General features: G+C 41.7%; 2 protein-coding genes across 2 annotated transcripts in view; one reads left to right on the top strand and one right to left on the bottom strand.

The window, feature by feature from the left end:
• Nucleotides 1–8558, bottom strand: part of eif2ak4 (eukaryotic translation initiation factor 2 alpha kinase 4) — a 28901-nt gene extending 20343 nt beyond the window's left edge. The window contains exons 1-15 of the mRNA XM_074692142.1: nucleotides 8160–8558; nucleotides 7930–8045; nucleotides 7003–7105; nucleotides 6752–6925; nucleotides 5543–5623; nucleotides 5308–5459; nucleotides 5119–5219; nucleotides 4855–5009; nucleotides 4200–4738; nucleotides 2097–2212; nucleotides 1685–1839; nucleotides 1162–1595; nucleotides 997–1072; nucleotides 835–921; nucleotides 634–756 (exon numbers count right to left, since the gene is read on the bottom strand). Of these exons, the coding sequence (XP_074548243.1) occupies nucleotides 634–756; nucleotides 835–921; nucleotides 997–1072; nucleotides 1162–1595; nucleotides 1685–1839; nucleotides 2097–2212; nucleotides 4200–4738; nucleotides 4855–5009; nucleotides 5119–5219; nucleotides 5308–5459; nucleotides 5543–5623; nucleotides 6752–6925; nucleotides 7003–7105; nucleotides 7930–8045; nucleotides 8160–8288 (2541 nt within the window). The 5' untranslated portion in view covers nucleotides 8289–8558. The remainder of the gene's footprint in view (nucleotides 1–633; nucleotides 757–834; nucleotides 922–996; nucleotides 1073–1161; nucleotides 1596–1684; nucleotides 1840–2096; nucleotides 2213–4199; nucleotides 4739–4854; nucleotides 5010–5118; nucleotides 5220–5307; nucleotides 5460–5542; nucleotides 5624–6751; nucleotides 6926–7002; nucleotides 7106–7929; nucleotides 8046–8159) is intronic.
• A 3980-nt stretch (nucleotides 8559–12538) lies between these two features.
• actc1b (actin alpha cardiac muscle 1b) lies at nucleotides 12539–14898 on the top strand. Its single transcript, XM_074691305.1, has 8 exons — nucleotides 12539–12667; nucleotides 12758–12886; nucleotides 13086–13196; nucleotides 13294–13378; nucleotides 13957–14118; nucleotides 14210–14401; nucleotides 14491–14672; nucleotides 14755–14898. The coding sequence occupies exons 1-8, from the start codon at nucleotides 12539–12541 to the stop codon at nucleotides 14896–14898; spliced, it is 1134 nt and encodes a 377-aa protein (XP_074547406.1).
• Nucleotides 14899–15706: the final 808 nt, after the last annotated feature.

The following is a 15706-nucleotide window of genomic DNA, read 5'->3' as shown; positions in this document are numbered from 1 at the left end:
TAATAGGACTGAAACCTCAGACTTCACAAAAAGATTGATGATTCGACAGCTCCCCTAAAGTGAAGCTAAAAAAAGCAGGAGCTCCACCTACTGATTAGCTACAGTAACACATGGAAAAGTGTAAAATAGAAAACTTCTCAAACACCAGCATCTGACTTTAACCTGTTATCAGAAAGTCTATATGTGTATTCAATAAAATGAAAAATACAGAGTGTGTTGGAGCCAAATTTGATGAGAGGCGTTGATTTACATTCCCAGCTCAAAATTGATGATGTTTGACTTGATAGGGGACTGTGCAAAACTGTAGATTAGACTATGTAAACTTCTCAAAGCAGCACAGTATTTTATGCATACAATAATATTTTAGCACTTATCTTTCTTTACTGGGATCAGGACAACGAAATAAAGTCACAGCTTTAAGTTATGATATAAAAAAATGTTAAATAATGAATTGAAAACCTGTAAAATAGCATTGTCTCAGTCGACAGAAATATTATTTACTGAGCTTTGACAGTGTGGATCATTTTTCATTCATTTATAGAAGTACGTCACAAGCTCTTGCTTGTAGCTGCCACCTAGGTTTTAGCTAATGCAGATCCAAAAAGATCAAAAAAGACAATAATTAATTGACACCTGTTCATGGATGTAAGCAAGCCCGTCCAGAATTTCTCTGAAAAGTCTCCACAAGCGATTTTGATCCTGGTGCAGGCCTTGATCAATGGTGTCTCTTAAAGTGCTTTTTTCACAGTATTCCATCTGTCAGGAGGAAAACATGCATTAGTGGTAAAACAGAGACATCTGGTGGTGAATTGTGGCCATACAGGGAAGGCTTACTTGTATGTAGAGGTGATGTGCAACGAGCATAGGTCGATCTGAGTCCGTGGTCTCTGTTTCAGTTGTGGCTCTTTTGCTTGCCTCAACCTGTGAGCGGAAACACAAAGTTTTATACCCTGAAAGGTGAACTGTGATGCAATTATGAAGAATAAATGATCCAACCTGTGAAATCTCGTCCAAACTTTCATCGCCATTGTCGAAGATGATGTCACTTCTTGAATCACTGTCTGATTGTCTCCTTAATACAAAAAAAGAGAAGATGAAGTGTTTGTGAAGAGAATGTCTCATACCTTCTTGCACACAATTTTTAGATTAATAAAAACCTACAGAAATGAGGCCCCAAACACATCCTCTTCATCATCCTCATCCTCTTCATCACTTGACTGGTGTCCACTACACTTGGCGCTGGAGGACCTCTCAATGGACATTGACCACTCCACAGAGCTGGACAGGGCTGGAGGCGGGGCGATGTCCTCCACGTTATCAGGCAGGCCGAGCTCGTTGAGGCGCTGCAGACGCTCTTTAGCCTGTGGAGATTTGTGGGCGGGGCTCCACTGCTCAGAGCTGTCAGTGCTGCTCAAGACTCCCCCTGTGGGCGACTCGTGCCGCTCAATCCACGCGTTGTAGTAGCGGACAATGTTCTCATGGTTGAGGCGTGAGAGCAGTGTCACCTCGCCTTTGATGCGTCGGAACTGCTTAGTGGCCGGGTTTACCTGAATGCGTTTCACTGCGTAGTAACAACCATCCAGCTTATTCTGAACCTGGAGGAGGAAGAGAGGGAAAAGGACAGACTAGGACGACACAAAGGATCAATAGAATGCTGTTCTGACAATGAAATGTAGGATTTTACCTTGATCACAGCTCCAAAGGCTCCTTTTCCGAGCATCTGGAGCTCCTCAAACTCATTAAAGTAGCGAGAAAACTGCCTCTGCCCCCCGGGGCTGAAGGGGGCATTGAGGATGTGGCTCCGTGGGATGACTGAGGAGGGAAAGTCCTCAGGCAGATCTGGAAAAGTTGTCAGTAAGTGATTTGATGAATAAAAGAGAAATTAGTCAACAAGAACTAAGATAAGCGATCTCAGAGGCTAAATGGCTGAATTAAAAAAAGTAAATAGCGAGGTTATAGAACCACAACACTCAAACAGGTTAGTTTATCCCACAGAAAACGCTTATTTAGTCCGATCGTTTCCTTTTTTGGGTGACATTTTAGGATAAGCAGAATGTGCTTAGGGTTTTGGCTGGTGAAGGACTCCACCTACATACCTTCTGGGCTGGCCTCCTGGAAATGTGGCAGGTTTTTGGGTGAAGGGGGCTTGAGGAAGGAGTGTTCTAGTAGCTGCTGAGTGGTCCAGCGTTCAGCATCAACCAGACAAACACACCTGTGATGAAAAACAAACAGTGTAATGAACAGTTTAGAATGCAGATACATCTGAGGATGAGCTGGAAAAATATGATCTGCAGCTCTGACAACATAAAGAAGAGACTGTGAGACAAAACAAACAGATCTCACTTAACTTTAAAATCCACAGATTAAAGTAAATGTCACGATTTCTTATCTGGTTATGAAAAACACAGAAACTAATACAGGTTCCGCACAGGAGCTTTGAGTCAAGTAGAAATAAGTCTAAATGTTCGACGTATTATTGAAACAATGATTAGAAATATACAGAAAAAAAGAGCAGGCAGAGAAAGTTTAAAATAGGACCACAGGACATCATGGTTGTGGGAATATTGTTGAATATTTGACACAAATTGTATGGTTACCACATGCATTACAGAGTTTAGTTACATTTTTCCTTATGACACTAGTTTACATTATTTCAAAAGTCAACCCTTTTAAATGACAAGGGCTTGTTTAATTTTTACCTAAATATTACACTCAAAACAAACAACACGTCTTGACTGTTCCTAAAAGCACACATCTAAACACTGAAGCAGTTTGTATGTAAACATGTTTTGAGTTTTGTTTGATATTTAGACTATTTTAATGACTATATTCTATTTATCAGTGCAGTGAAAGAAAACATTCCCACCGTTTCAACACTTCTTATAAGTCTATATGTGGTATGGACCAACACTAAACGGGTGACGTTAATTCACACCTTTGTCTGCTGATTTCTTATGAATTGTAGTACTGATCATTTCTGTTAAAGGTAACGACAGAGACACTTAACAGGATCTCTGCAGGGTTATTTATGTTACCATCTCTGTACTCATTCAGCTATAGTTCCTCCCTTTGGTTTGCTGTTTTATCAGTGCTGCTTACATTGTAAGATACTCTGTTTCAAACTGATCGGCTTTACTGCCACGGCCAGGTCAGTGAGGCCAGCCTGACTTTTCCCCTCTTTATTAGGGCCCGAGCCCGCCAACCGCAGGTTGGGCGAGAGCCCTATTGGAATCCTTTGGATTATTATTATTCTGCTTTCTTTGTGCGCCTTTAGCCCCAAATTGCGTGCCTTTCGCTTGGAAAAAATGTGAATGCGCCTAGCTCCAAAATTCTGAATGGGCGAAAATCGCGTGATTCCACTGCTTGCCCAAAAATGAACGTTCCATAGCACCACCCAGGGGCTCACATCTGCAGCCCGTACGGCTACTTTGAGCTACTGGCATCAAAAGTTTTGGGCTTAACCCTCATGCCTAAACCTATGGCTTTTGGCTGAGCCACATTTCCCTGCTCATGCGGCAGCTGGGGCATGCTCTGATTGGCAAGCCTTGGGCGAGCAAATGTGGCGGCTAGGACACACTCCGACTGGCGTGCACAGGGCGAGGGCCCGTTCAACGCTGCTTGCAGCTTTAATTGTTATTATTACCATCTAAAATGTCATTAAAATTTTTTTTACATTTTTTTTTTATTTCTGAGTACTTCAGCTCTTTTTTTTCTATTTTTGTAATATTTAGTGTTTATCTACAATAGTTGTACAAAGAGAGTAGTTAAACCAGTCAAAATTCTTGTTTGTGCAGATATACTGGCAATAAAACCTGATTCTGATTCTGAGACAGACATGAATGTTTTTACCACAAGTAAAATTTGCCTAATAAGGATAAATGACCAATGTTCTGACTATTTGACCAATCAGAATCAAGTACACAGTATTCATTATTCTACATGTGGCAATAAAGATAAAAACGTTTGTTTTTACAAAGATATCAATTTCCATTATGTCTGCTTTTCATTGTACGAGCAAGAACTTTTGTATTGTGTTGAAGTGAATGGAGATGGTTTGGAGTAAGAAAAACAGAACAGAAATTTAAAAGACAATGGTCTGTTTGGGAAGATGCGTGAGTGTGTACATTATAATAGCAAATTATATATAGTGAACAAGCTGAAAACTTGAAGAAGATGGTCAGGTATCCATGCATACATACTTGTGCAGGAAATCTTGGAAGTCGGCAGGCAGGCTGGTGGGCACTGTCACTGGATACTCCCTCACCTCCTTCCCCTGACTCAGAGCCAACAGCATCAGCCCCAAATTCCATATGTCTCCTTTCTTCCCCGTTTTGGTCGGCATCGCTGTCTCCTCTGAGAAACGCACGTGTGCCTGCTCGAAAATGTCTTCTTTGCATATATCAGCAAACCTCTTTGATAAACTATAATCCGTCAGTCGAACATTTCCCTCAGAGTCCAGCAGCACGCTAGAGGCACCCAGCTGTTTGTGGACCACAGAGTTTGAGTGAAGGTAGTCGAGGGCAGCCAGCAGCTGGGCTGTGTAATGGCTCAGTTTATCCAAAGAGACCGGAGTCTGAGTATTCAGGCTTTGGTTCAAGTTAGTGCCAGCGACGTGCTCTGTCAACATGTTTACAACCAGGGAGTCCTCCTTCTCTGTGGAGCTCAGCGCCATGTAGTGGACCAAATTTGGATGATCCAGCCGCAGGAGGGAGTTGAACTCATTTTCTGACGCATGGATCTACAAAGAAGTGATGTATAGATAGAAATTTGAGGGCGTACTACAGATCCTTTAAAACTGGTAAACTATTTTCAAGATTATATGAAAGAAGAATAACCGCTCTCTTCTTTACTTACCTGCTTTCTGCAGCTCTCAATCTTTCCTTTCTCCTGGCTGGTGAAGAACTTGCTCATCTTCTTCCAGCACAGAGACCACTCGTAGATCACAGCAAAGTCTCCAGAGTTAGCTTCAAATCCATAGTACACTGTGCGACGGAGCCTCTCACTTTCACCTGTCAGAGTTAGAAACACAGAAACAAATGTAAAAACAGATAAACAGAATTAAGAGTTAAGTGATTTTTGCACAACACTAAAGATGTATTATACTCTGGTTCTTCTCACCTAAACTTTTGCCTCTGTGTACGACAAGTTCTCCATAAGTGCTGCTGTTGAAATGAAGAAGCTCCTGCGGACGATTGTTCTCTTCATTGACTGTGTCACGTCTGCGAGAGGATGAACATTTCCAAAAGTTATTAAAAGGTATTTTTACCAATAGAAGCTTTTTAATAATGGCGTTAGTAGACCGTATACCTGTGACGAGAATTTGAGGTAGTCCGACGGCGGTTACCGACCACTCTCCTGGTTTCAGTCAAGTCAGGAGGAGCTCCACCTGGGCTGGGTGGGCTCTTCCCCAAGAGGGTGGGGTTAGCAGAAACTGACTGTTCCATGCTTTCAAGACGCTCCTGTGAGTAAAACACCTCCAGTTAAAAGACACATATGAACTGTGGGTTTTCTTTGAAGATCCCTGGAAAAGTGCACCACAGACCTGTTTTGCTATTTCCTTTCTTCTCTTTTCCTCTCGTTTCTCCTCCTCCCTTCTTTGGATTTCAGCCATGATCTCCTTCTCCTATAAAACAGAAAATGGAAAAACAAAACATTTAAAGATAGTTTAAGCCAGAAGTTGGGAGTTTGCTTTTTCGATGAAAAACTGACATGGTGGTATTGAGTTTTTTCAAGGGTTTTTACCGTATCTCTGGTACCCCATAGTAGCGTTACATGATTTGCAGCTCAAAACATTGATATTTCTTTCATGCTAACGTTTAAGAAAACACTTATTTCTTCCCCTATCTAAACACTTTTTTTCTCCTGCTGTCTCTTTAAGGCCTCCAGCTCCAGAAAACCCCTTCCTTCGGATTGGCCAGCATTCTAATGGCCCATCAGGAGCAAAGCTGTGGGCACACTTAAGTATGCTTTGGTACGGGTTGGATCAGTTAAGCCTGGTCCTGTTTGCACTTCCGCAGCCAACTGTGCCCCCTAGTGGTAAGTGCGTGGAAGCTAGATACCAATAGCTGTATCAGTTACATAAAAGTGTGATGCTATAGCAGCGCAACACATTGTACCCTGCCAATAAATCCATTGAAGAAGAAAAATGAGACAGAGGAAATGAAGAGCAACATATCCAGCTATTCACCTTTTTTGTGATTTCTATGTGGCTCTTTCTTACAAAGCGAAATCAAGCTTAGTTTCAGGGAAGGCTGTGTGCCATCAGAAGAAACACAGCTGCTGTACCACAGTAAGTGGTGATTATTTCAACCAATCAACAGACTGCAGTGTTAAAGCTCCACCTTCCAAGATCGAATCGCTTTCCCTGACAGAAGGGTACCAAAAAGTTGCACGGCTTCTCTCAGTTATTTGGGGATCTGTCCCAGGATTAGTCTGTAGAAATGCCAAAAAATGCGTGCCATGCCAAGCCAAGACAAACCAAACTGAACTGCTTGGAGGAAACAGGGCTTTAGTGTTCGAGGCCCACCCCTCCATTGTATCATGAACCACTTAGGAAAGCCATACGCCATGACCTCATCATTTCATCAAGTATTGTGCTAGTTTTGGAACAGACCATTTTAACATGAGTAGGTAGCCGTCTGAAAATCTGCAAACATTTGGTATGGACATGTTTATCATATGGGAAAGCATCATAACCCTCTTAAAATCAGTAACTTTGAAGTCATGTAACTCAGCTTTAAATATTTCTCACCATCTCTTCCTCCTGTTTGCGTCGCTGGTCCATCCTCTGCTGCTCCTCCTGGTCTCGTTTCTCCTGCTGCCTCCGTTGGTTCTTCAGCATCTCCTCATGGAAGGAGCGTGATGGAGGTTTGTTGTGCTTGCTCAGGAAGCCCTGGATGTGGTCTGCTAGTTCGTAAATCATCACCTAAGGAGAGAGGTAAATATGTTAAATCACTCTGTTTATTTACATGTGGGTGTGTGCTGCCATGCGCTTGTTCTCACTTCTCCACATCGTACAGCAGCCAGCTTGGTGAGTTCACTCTGCAGGTTCTGGAGGTTTTCGTTTGACAAACCTTTGGCATTTTTCAGCTCCATCTCCGGAGGCCTGTTGGTTTCCGAAAACAAAAGTCACTATAATCTCAGGCGGACTTTCAGATGACATTTACAACGCCACACAGTACATCTTTGTTTTGTCTGCGTCTTTGTTACAGTGTTACATAAGGAATATGAAGCTGTTATAACAAGCCACAGTTTAGAAATCAAAAGAGAAGAAGCAGCTTTCATTATTTTCCCAGTCATGGGGGATCATGTGTTTTTTTTAATTTTCCTTTCTTTAAAACCCCACCCACCCACACACACGCACGCTCGCACGCACGCACACACACACACACACACACACACACACACACACACACACACACACACACACACACACACACACACATACACACACACACACACACACGAACATGCAAGAGAAATTTAGAGTCTGCAGCTCAGTTGTTGTTTTTTTTTGTTTGTTTGAGTAAAATCAGGAATATGAATCCCTTTGAGACTTTAAACGGAGTTCATGAATTCAATGTCAGATCAGCTGAATTCATCAGTAATATGTTTCTGAGCTGCTGTATCATCCTCTTTTGGAAATCTGAGATTAGTTTATTTATTCTGAAAGGCGGCTGCAATGTAAGAATGTATGTAATACAGTACATTTCAGGACAACAATGTAGATGTACAAAGTAGAAAGTAAGCATCAAGAAAACTCTTGCCCTTTTGTTCACTTAGTATTTACAGAGGTGGGTGTGCCCATGTGAATCACACTTAACGATGAACTTTAAAATACACTAATAATTTGCGGTGACTGTAATTTGCATGGCAAATAAAGTTATATTATTAGTTATTACAAAGCAAGCACAAGGGGTCAGTACTCACACGTCTGGGTATGTGGGTGGACATTTGACCTGCAAGTCTACAGTCACGTAGCATTCATCACCGGTGTTCAGGCCGTTGGGCCGTAGGCAGAGGTGCACCTCTGGAGGTCTTTTAACCTAAAAATACAGTCCGTGATTTATGACGTTCAGTTTTGATCACAGCTAGTATTTATAGCCCTTGAGTAGTCTTTAAAAAAGCCCTACAGTCCTGTTCAATTCTAGCTAACTTGCCTTCCACGTATCTTTGTTCCGCAGATCCTGGAAATCATCCCCAAATATAGAGGCGAGGGCTTCTAGCTCATTCTCCTGCTGGACTGTGTGGTCGTCTGTCCCATCTGTTGGAGTGTGCTGACTGTTCATTCTTCTGCCTCAGCTACATGGCAGTCCTCTGCTTCTCTCTCTGATCAGCCGTCAAACAGAAGCAGGAAGCAGGTCCGCACAGCACGCCAAGCCACCACCACCCTCCCACTCCTCAGTCCCTTTTTAAACTATAAAACTTTATAACAAATATATACTTTACTGTGGCTTCAAGTCCTCATATTCAACTTATTACAGGCGCGATCATAATAACGCTGCAACTGACGCATGGCTCTTGCCTGCGTGTCGCAGGTGAAAACGTCATCACGTTGCTTTTTTAAAATCAGCCTCTAGGGGGCAGCAATCATCTTAAACTGATGATGTGGCCAGTGGTGACCACGTTCTTTCATTATTTATAAACATTATAAATATTTTTGACAATAGCGCGAAAAGTTAATGTAAATTCTGGTAACGTTTTATCAATTTGTATAATATTGTTCAATTCTTTATTTTGTATGGAAATTTTTTAATGCTTACCAAACAAAGAAAGTGCAGATTGTCAGGGATTTTCATACTGAGCTGTGGCATCAAGCCTTTGTTTTGTAATATGCACATAAAGTATGAATAAAGATGAGATCTGTGATGATTTCAAACTCAAGCTGAAAAGCTAGTCAGTGTTCCAGTACCCAATGATGTTGTATGTGCTAATCCTCAAAATCTATGACTCGTCTCCCATTGTTCCTAGGTGGAAAATCCAGCTTGTGAGTCACACCTCCTTTATTAACGTATTAAAACAATATTAATTAAATCTATAAAAGTCTTCTCTGGCATTTCAATAACCCAGAGATGATGCTTCAGCTGCATTCAGCTCCTATCTGTGGAGATAGACTTGGCTATAAATAGAAAGGTTCATATCTGGATGGAAAGCCTGCAGCAGAGAATGCTCCCCCTTACTTATGATCTGAGACCTTTATTCCCCAAAAAAGTGCATATAATGTTGGTACAAAAAAACAAGATTTTGATATCTAGCAAATCATTAAATCCTTGAATTAAACTAAAAATAGTGCAAAGGCAACAGATTAAATGCCAAAACAAAAAAATATGTTAAACAGAAAGTTATTGCTAATTTTAAACTTGAACACATTTTAGAAAAGTTATCACAGGGATGTTCTTGGCTGTACCAGTGTGCTGTATTCCCTCTTCTAATAACACTGTTGGGAACCAATTATGGGAATTTTGAAAGTGAATTTTCTCCAATTCTTACCCGACAAAGTCTATTCATCAGTTTTCTCATTGGTCCTGTATTTCATTTCACAAGGCACCAAATGTTTTCAGTGGCTGACAAGTCAAGAGTGCAGGTAGTCCAGTTTAAGAATCTTCTACTGCAGAGTCATGTTGTAATATAAGCAGAATGTGGTTTGATGATGTCATGTTAATAAATGCAATGTCTCCCCTGAAAATTCATTAGCTAGATTGCAACACAAGTTGCCCCAATCCCTGTTTATATTATTCAGCATGGACAGTGTCTTCACAGGTGTATAAGCTAACCATGCATAGTGACTTATGCATCCCCATACTACCACAGGCACTGGCGTTGGTACTTTGCAAAGAAACATGCTAGCTGGTTGGTCTCCTCTAGAGCAGAGGATGAGGCTTTCACCATTTCCACGAAGAATAATGTCAGATCAATGGGCTTGGGCTCAGAGAACCCACTTGTGTTCCTGGATCAAGTTTAGAGATAGTTTCTGCTATGCATGTTGCAGTTTAAAGCTGTATGCAATGACAAACAGTGCCCACAGACCAGGGTTTTTATTTTTTTGGAAGTGGTTTGATTTCCACTGCAGAGTCAAGACAGTTTTTAATGCAATCACACCAGAGGGCTACGCCAAATTGTCCCAATGATTTAGACAATGTTCTTAAAAAAAACTGTACTTTTCTTTTTTCATTTTCCTTGTATCATCTTTTTGAAAATGTGTGGCTGGCAACAATATTTCAATAAGAATATTCTTCATGAATCAAAAACATTTTTCAGTTTGAACTCTAGATATGTCTGATATTTAAGTTACCTTGCGTCACTTCAGTTAGATATAGGGATACAATGATTTGCCACCCATCAAAATCTGTTTTATCCTTATTTTACTCAGTGACCCAATTATTAAAAATAGGGTTGTGACATAAAGAAACTGGACTTTATGTTAGATATTCCTCAAGATTTACTGATGTGTGATTTTTCATCTTCAGTGAGGTTGCAAAAACAATAATCTCTGAAATGTGTGTATAACTCCTGATACAAGCTTTACCCCATAAGGTACAATATGTAGGTTGACATATATAAAAGTGAGTGGCTCAAATATGGAGCTTCTTGATGCAAACTCACACCTCGGCAACCTCAGTGGCTGCACAGTCATGACTCCGCAGCTCTCCACAGCCTTACAAGGAGACAGTTGGGCCAATCAGCTGGCAGCACTGAAACAGACAGGCCACTCAGACTGCATGATGAGACGCAGAGACCGGCTGGCATTACCATCAGCTGTTCCACGTGTTGAGGAGGCTCAGCTCACATACCAGCAGCATGGTTCACACACATATACAATGTTTTCATTTCCTTAACTAGGCACCAGTGATGCTGCTATAGCTGGGTCATCACAGTGTGCCTCCTGGGTGGTTGTAAGAATATTAAAACTGGTTAATAATGTGTGTTAGAGGCACATTATGCTTCAGAGTACTAGATGATATACTATTTTAAAACTCTGCATTAAAATCACAAGTTGCCTTCTTTGCTGTTGTATGTTATATTGGATATGGAGAAATTATTATAGTATACACATTAATTTAAGTATAGTTTTAATGCATATAGCTGTATGTTTCATACAACTCATCCAATAATCTCCCTTCTAATAAGTGCAGAATAGTAATATGTCTTTAGACACAACATTCTGTTTGGGGGAATTTTCCTTTCTATTACAAAAAAAATGTATAGTGAAGAAGCCTACCAACATTATTCCATTTAACATAACAGCTCACAAACTTTTGATTCCTCCCCATTTTTCTCCCAAACTGTGTCATTTTAGTGCTTTCTGTCCATGTATGTAGAACAAACTTGCATGCAAGTTTTTTAGCTTAAGGCTCTTATTTGGATTTGTGTGAACTCCCCAGCCCCGCCCCTGGTTCCTGGACCTCATGTAAGTCTTATTTAAGGGGCTCGTCTCTCCCTCAGTCTTCGTCCCAGTGGAAGCATCTGTCTACCAGTGCACCTTGGTGAGTACACTTAACTGCATGCTCTTCTGACCCACTGTGGATATCTGTGCTGTATGTGTGATTTATTTGATGAACTGTGTAGCTTGAGCTGATGATGCTTGGATGAATGAATGGATGAAACTGCAGTTGTTTTCAAAAGTTGGGATAGCTAGCAGAGTCAGAGTATGGTTGTTTATTTCATTGGTGAACATCATGTTTGGATGTTAAAATTCACCAGCTTAAATGACTCTCCTTGGAGTTGTAAACTACTGTGGAGTAACATAGAAAAACTTTGTTTAACTGCCTCAGACGCACTGTGTCTGTTTTACATGGATTGCAGCAAAAAATCCAGTCTGAAAGAGTTCAAATTTGACTGAACTCTGATGAATGAAGTGAGGAAGCAGCTAAGGCACTGAGCCATGTAGTAAAACAAAAGTGTCACAGTGGGGCGACAGATGGGTGCAGGCCTGTCTCTCAGACAACTTTCCCCAGTACCTGAAATAGCAGGATATCCCTGTGTCACTTGTTTCACCCTGTCAAGCACAGCAGGAGGTGGCTGGGCTTAAAATAGATCTCAGGTCTCTGTGTTATGCCCCTTTTTGGTGCTACCTCAGCAGCTCTTAGAAGTCCCAGGAACAATCATGCATGTGGAGATATAGTATCAGCAGTTGTACAGCAAGGTTACCTCCAAAATAGCATCCAAAGGCATGTCTAATTAGCTCTCTACAGATAGCAGCTCCTGGAGTGGGGTTAAATCAGGGTTTGAATGTGATAATACCTGTAAAGCAGTTGTGAGAGAGTGTTGGCAGGTCTTCAAAGGGCTTTATACCACAGCTTGTAGAAATTGTAATCATACCAGGTCTTTGGTGATTGTGTTGTTGACTTTTCCAGATATAGCAGATCTAATCACATCATCACATTATCACAAACTTCAGTGATAAAGTGTTTGTGATTGTTTCATTATAACAGGCCTTCATGCTATTTCTTCTAGGGTGGTCAGTTTAGACAGCTGTTCCCAACACCCAGTCTGATCTGTCTCTGTATTTCAGACCAGTCCCCCCAGTAAAGCCTAAATCATGTGCGACGACGATGAGACCACCGCCCTCGTGTGCGACAATGGCTCTGGCTTGGTCAAGGCAGGGTTCGCCGGAGATGACGCTCCCCGTGCTGTCTTCCCTTCCATTGTTGGAAGGCCCCGCCACCAGGTATGTCTAAATCCACGTCCTTTAACCAAAGAAAAACTTAAGCTATCTTTTCTCTTTGTCTCATGTTCCCCCTCATGTTTCCTTCTCCAGGGTGTGATGGTGGGTATGGGTCAGAAGGACAGCTACGTAGGTGATGAGGCCCAGAGCAAGAGGGGTATCCTGACCCTGAAGTACCCCATCGAGCATGGCATCATCACCAACTGGGATGACATGGAGAAGGTGTGTTGACAGCCTTACTCATTTACAACATTCATGGCAGCTGCCGTTTCACATCCTGAGGAATTCACAGCCTAGTGCCAGTTGTAAAAGCTGCTTGTGTTTAGTTTGCTGTTTATTTAGAGGCCACGGTTGTTGTTGTTTTTTCAGACAAGAGTTGTTTGTTTCTGTTCTAACTTCAGCTGTTTTTTTCCTCTGTCAGATCTGGCACCACACCTTTTACAATGAGCTGCGTGTGGCCCCTGAGGAGCACCCCACCCTGCTTACTGAGGCCCCCCTGAACCCCAAAGCCAACAGGGAGAAGATGACACAGGTACTTAACACATACAGGTTTCTGATTTTCTACAGCTATTTTTTAGATAATAAATGAATAAATAAATCATTAAATTACCTCTTTGCTTATCTACCAGATCATGTTTGAGACCTTCAATGTCCCTGCCATGTATGTGGCCATCCAGGCTGTCCTGTCCCTGTACGCCTCCGGTCGTACCACTGGTTAGTACACTTTTGCTTTGAAACATTCACAATTTAGAATAAGAGGAAAGTGCAATATAAGAAAGAGGAATATTTCTGTCTGAGAATGTCAGTCATATGAGGCTGAGTGCTCAAAAGGTTTAATATGCATGTAATTAATAATAATATATTTATAGCCTGATTAATCCAGCCCCCAGTTTAAATTAAGTTAATTCAAATAAGATAAAAGTATCTCAAATCTACTCAATATTTTTTAATAACACAGAATCAAAGTTAATCCAGGATCTAAAAACACTAAGACTGGGTTTAATTGACTTCGCCTTACTTTAAGACACCCTGGTTTAAGATTTAAAAAATAATCCTACCTAACAGCTTTACACCCACAAGATTACTTTTGAACAACTGGACCCTGGATACATTCCTGTCTTGTTGTCAGGGGAAGGTGTTAATCCCATTCTAGAGAGTTCTGTCAAGTGATGTCAGCAGCATTGTGTAGTTTATGATGTGAGACATACTTGGAGGGGCCAGGCTAATGGATGCCAATCCTCACTCTCACTGGAATGCATGACTAACTATGGCCTCTTCTCTGTTTGCTAAAGGTATCGTGTTGGACTCTGGTGATGGTGTAACCCACAATGTGCCCATCTATGAGGGTTATGCTCTGCCACACGCCATCATGCGTCTGGATCTGGCCGGTCGTGACCTGACTGATTACCTGATGAAGATTCTGACTGAGCGTGGCTACTCATTTGTCACAACTGGTATGTCTAAACAACATTGGTTCTTTAAACTGATTGTGCAGGTGTGTTTCATGGTGTTAATTTTTCACTCCTAAACTCTACTGCTCCTCAGCTGAGCGTGAGATCGTGCGTGACATCAAGGAGAAGCTGTGCTATGTGGCTCTTGATTTTGAGAATGAGATGGCCACCGCTGCTTCCTCCTCTTCCCTGGAGAAGAGCTATGAGCTGCCCGACGGTCAGGTCATCACCATTGGTAATGAGCGTTTCCGTTGCCCAGAGACCCTCTTCCAGCCTTCCTTCATTGGTAAGTTTTAGATTTGTTTTGACTTTTGACTTTTGATGGATCTAAGTAAAGTTTCGGTCAAATCTTATGAGTTCTGCTTACCTTCACAGGTATGGAGTCTGCTGGTATCCATGAGACTGCCTACAACAGCATCATGAAGTGCGACATCGACATCCGTAAGGACCTGTATGCCAACAATGTGCTGTCTGGTGGTACCACCATGTACCCTGGTATTGCTGACCGTATGCAGAAGGAGATCACAGCCCTGGCCCCCAGCACCATGAAGATCAAGGTGAGAACACTGCAAAGGAAATAAGTCATCGAATTCAACATTAACACTTCATACAACTTAAATATTTTTGTTTGTTGTGTAGATCATCGCTCCCCCTGAGAGGAAGTATTCAGTCTGGATTGGTGGCTCCATCCTGGCTTCTCTGTCCACCTTCCAACAGATGTGGATTAGCAAGCAGGAGTACGATGAGGCCGGCCCCTCCATTGTCCACAGAAAATGCTTCTAAACACACAACAAATCTCCTTTTGTCCACACCTTTGTATGTCATTGCCTCCTGTACATATATGTGTATGAACTACTGTAATAAAGATAAGCCCTTGTCAGAGTATCTACTACCCTCTCTGAGTGATTTCTGGCAAGAAGAAAAAAGACATGGGTAGAGATTATTGCAGAATTTCTTAAAATAATGCAATACATATCCCTTCCACCAACATAAACATCAGTGTTGCATCAAATGCAAAGGCACTGGGATTTTAAAGTGCTTTTCACCCTCTTACCATCGACACGGTCAGTCAGGCAATATAGACACAAAATGATGAGCAGCACTGACATGCTTCAACTCAAGTGCATTAACCACAGACAGCAGAGGTTTGTCAACTACATCCCTTGGTGTCTGAGCTTGGTCCACACTTTAGTGAGTGATCTTTTCCTGACATGTCGCCTCCTGGTGGTCGAGGAATGAAGTAGCAGGCACGCGAGACAGTTAAATACAATTTACTGCCAAATTGCAATTAGCATTCTTTGGTGAAACAGGCTGCTCCCGCACTAGCTCCGTGTGAGGATAATATCTCGACGCAAATGCAACAGTGTAAGTGAGCATATGTCATGCCATACAACAATTTGGTCCACTTTCACTTCGTCTCATTTAAAAAACGCAGGAGCTTTGTGGCGGCAGTCTCTTGTGGCAGTAAATAACTACGGTATTCAATTTACAGTCTTGTATTTGTTTGATGCATTATAGCCAGTTAGAGTGCTTTGTTTCTGTTTTATACAATCTTGTTTGAAGCACTATCAAATGCTACAAATAAGTGAGT

The sequence above is a fragment of the Halichoeres trimaculatus genome, unplaced genomic scaffold, assembly GCF_033239565.1.
Source record: "Halichoeres trimaculatus isolate MK-OKI-2021-1 unplaced genomic scaffold, fHalTri1.1 fHalTri1_scaffold_17, whole genome shotgun sequence".
NCBI classification, from domain to species: Eukaryota; Metazoa; Chordata; class Actinopteri; order Labriformes; family Labridae; genus Halichoeres; species Halichoeres trimaculatus.
This window is presented reverse-complemented; position numbering and strand designations above follow the sequence as displayed.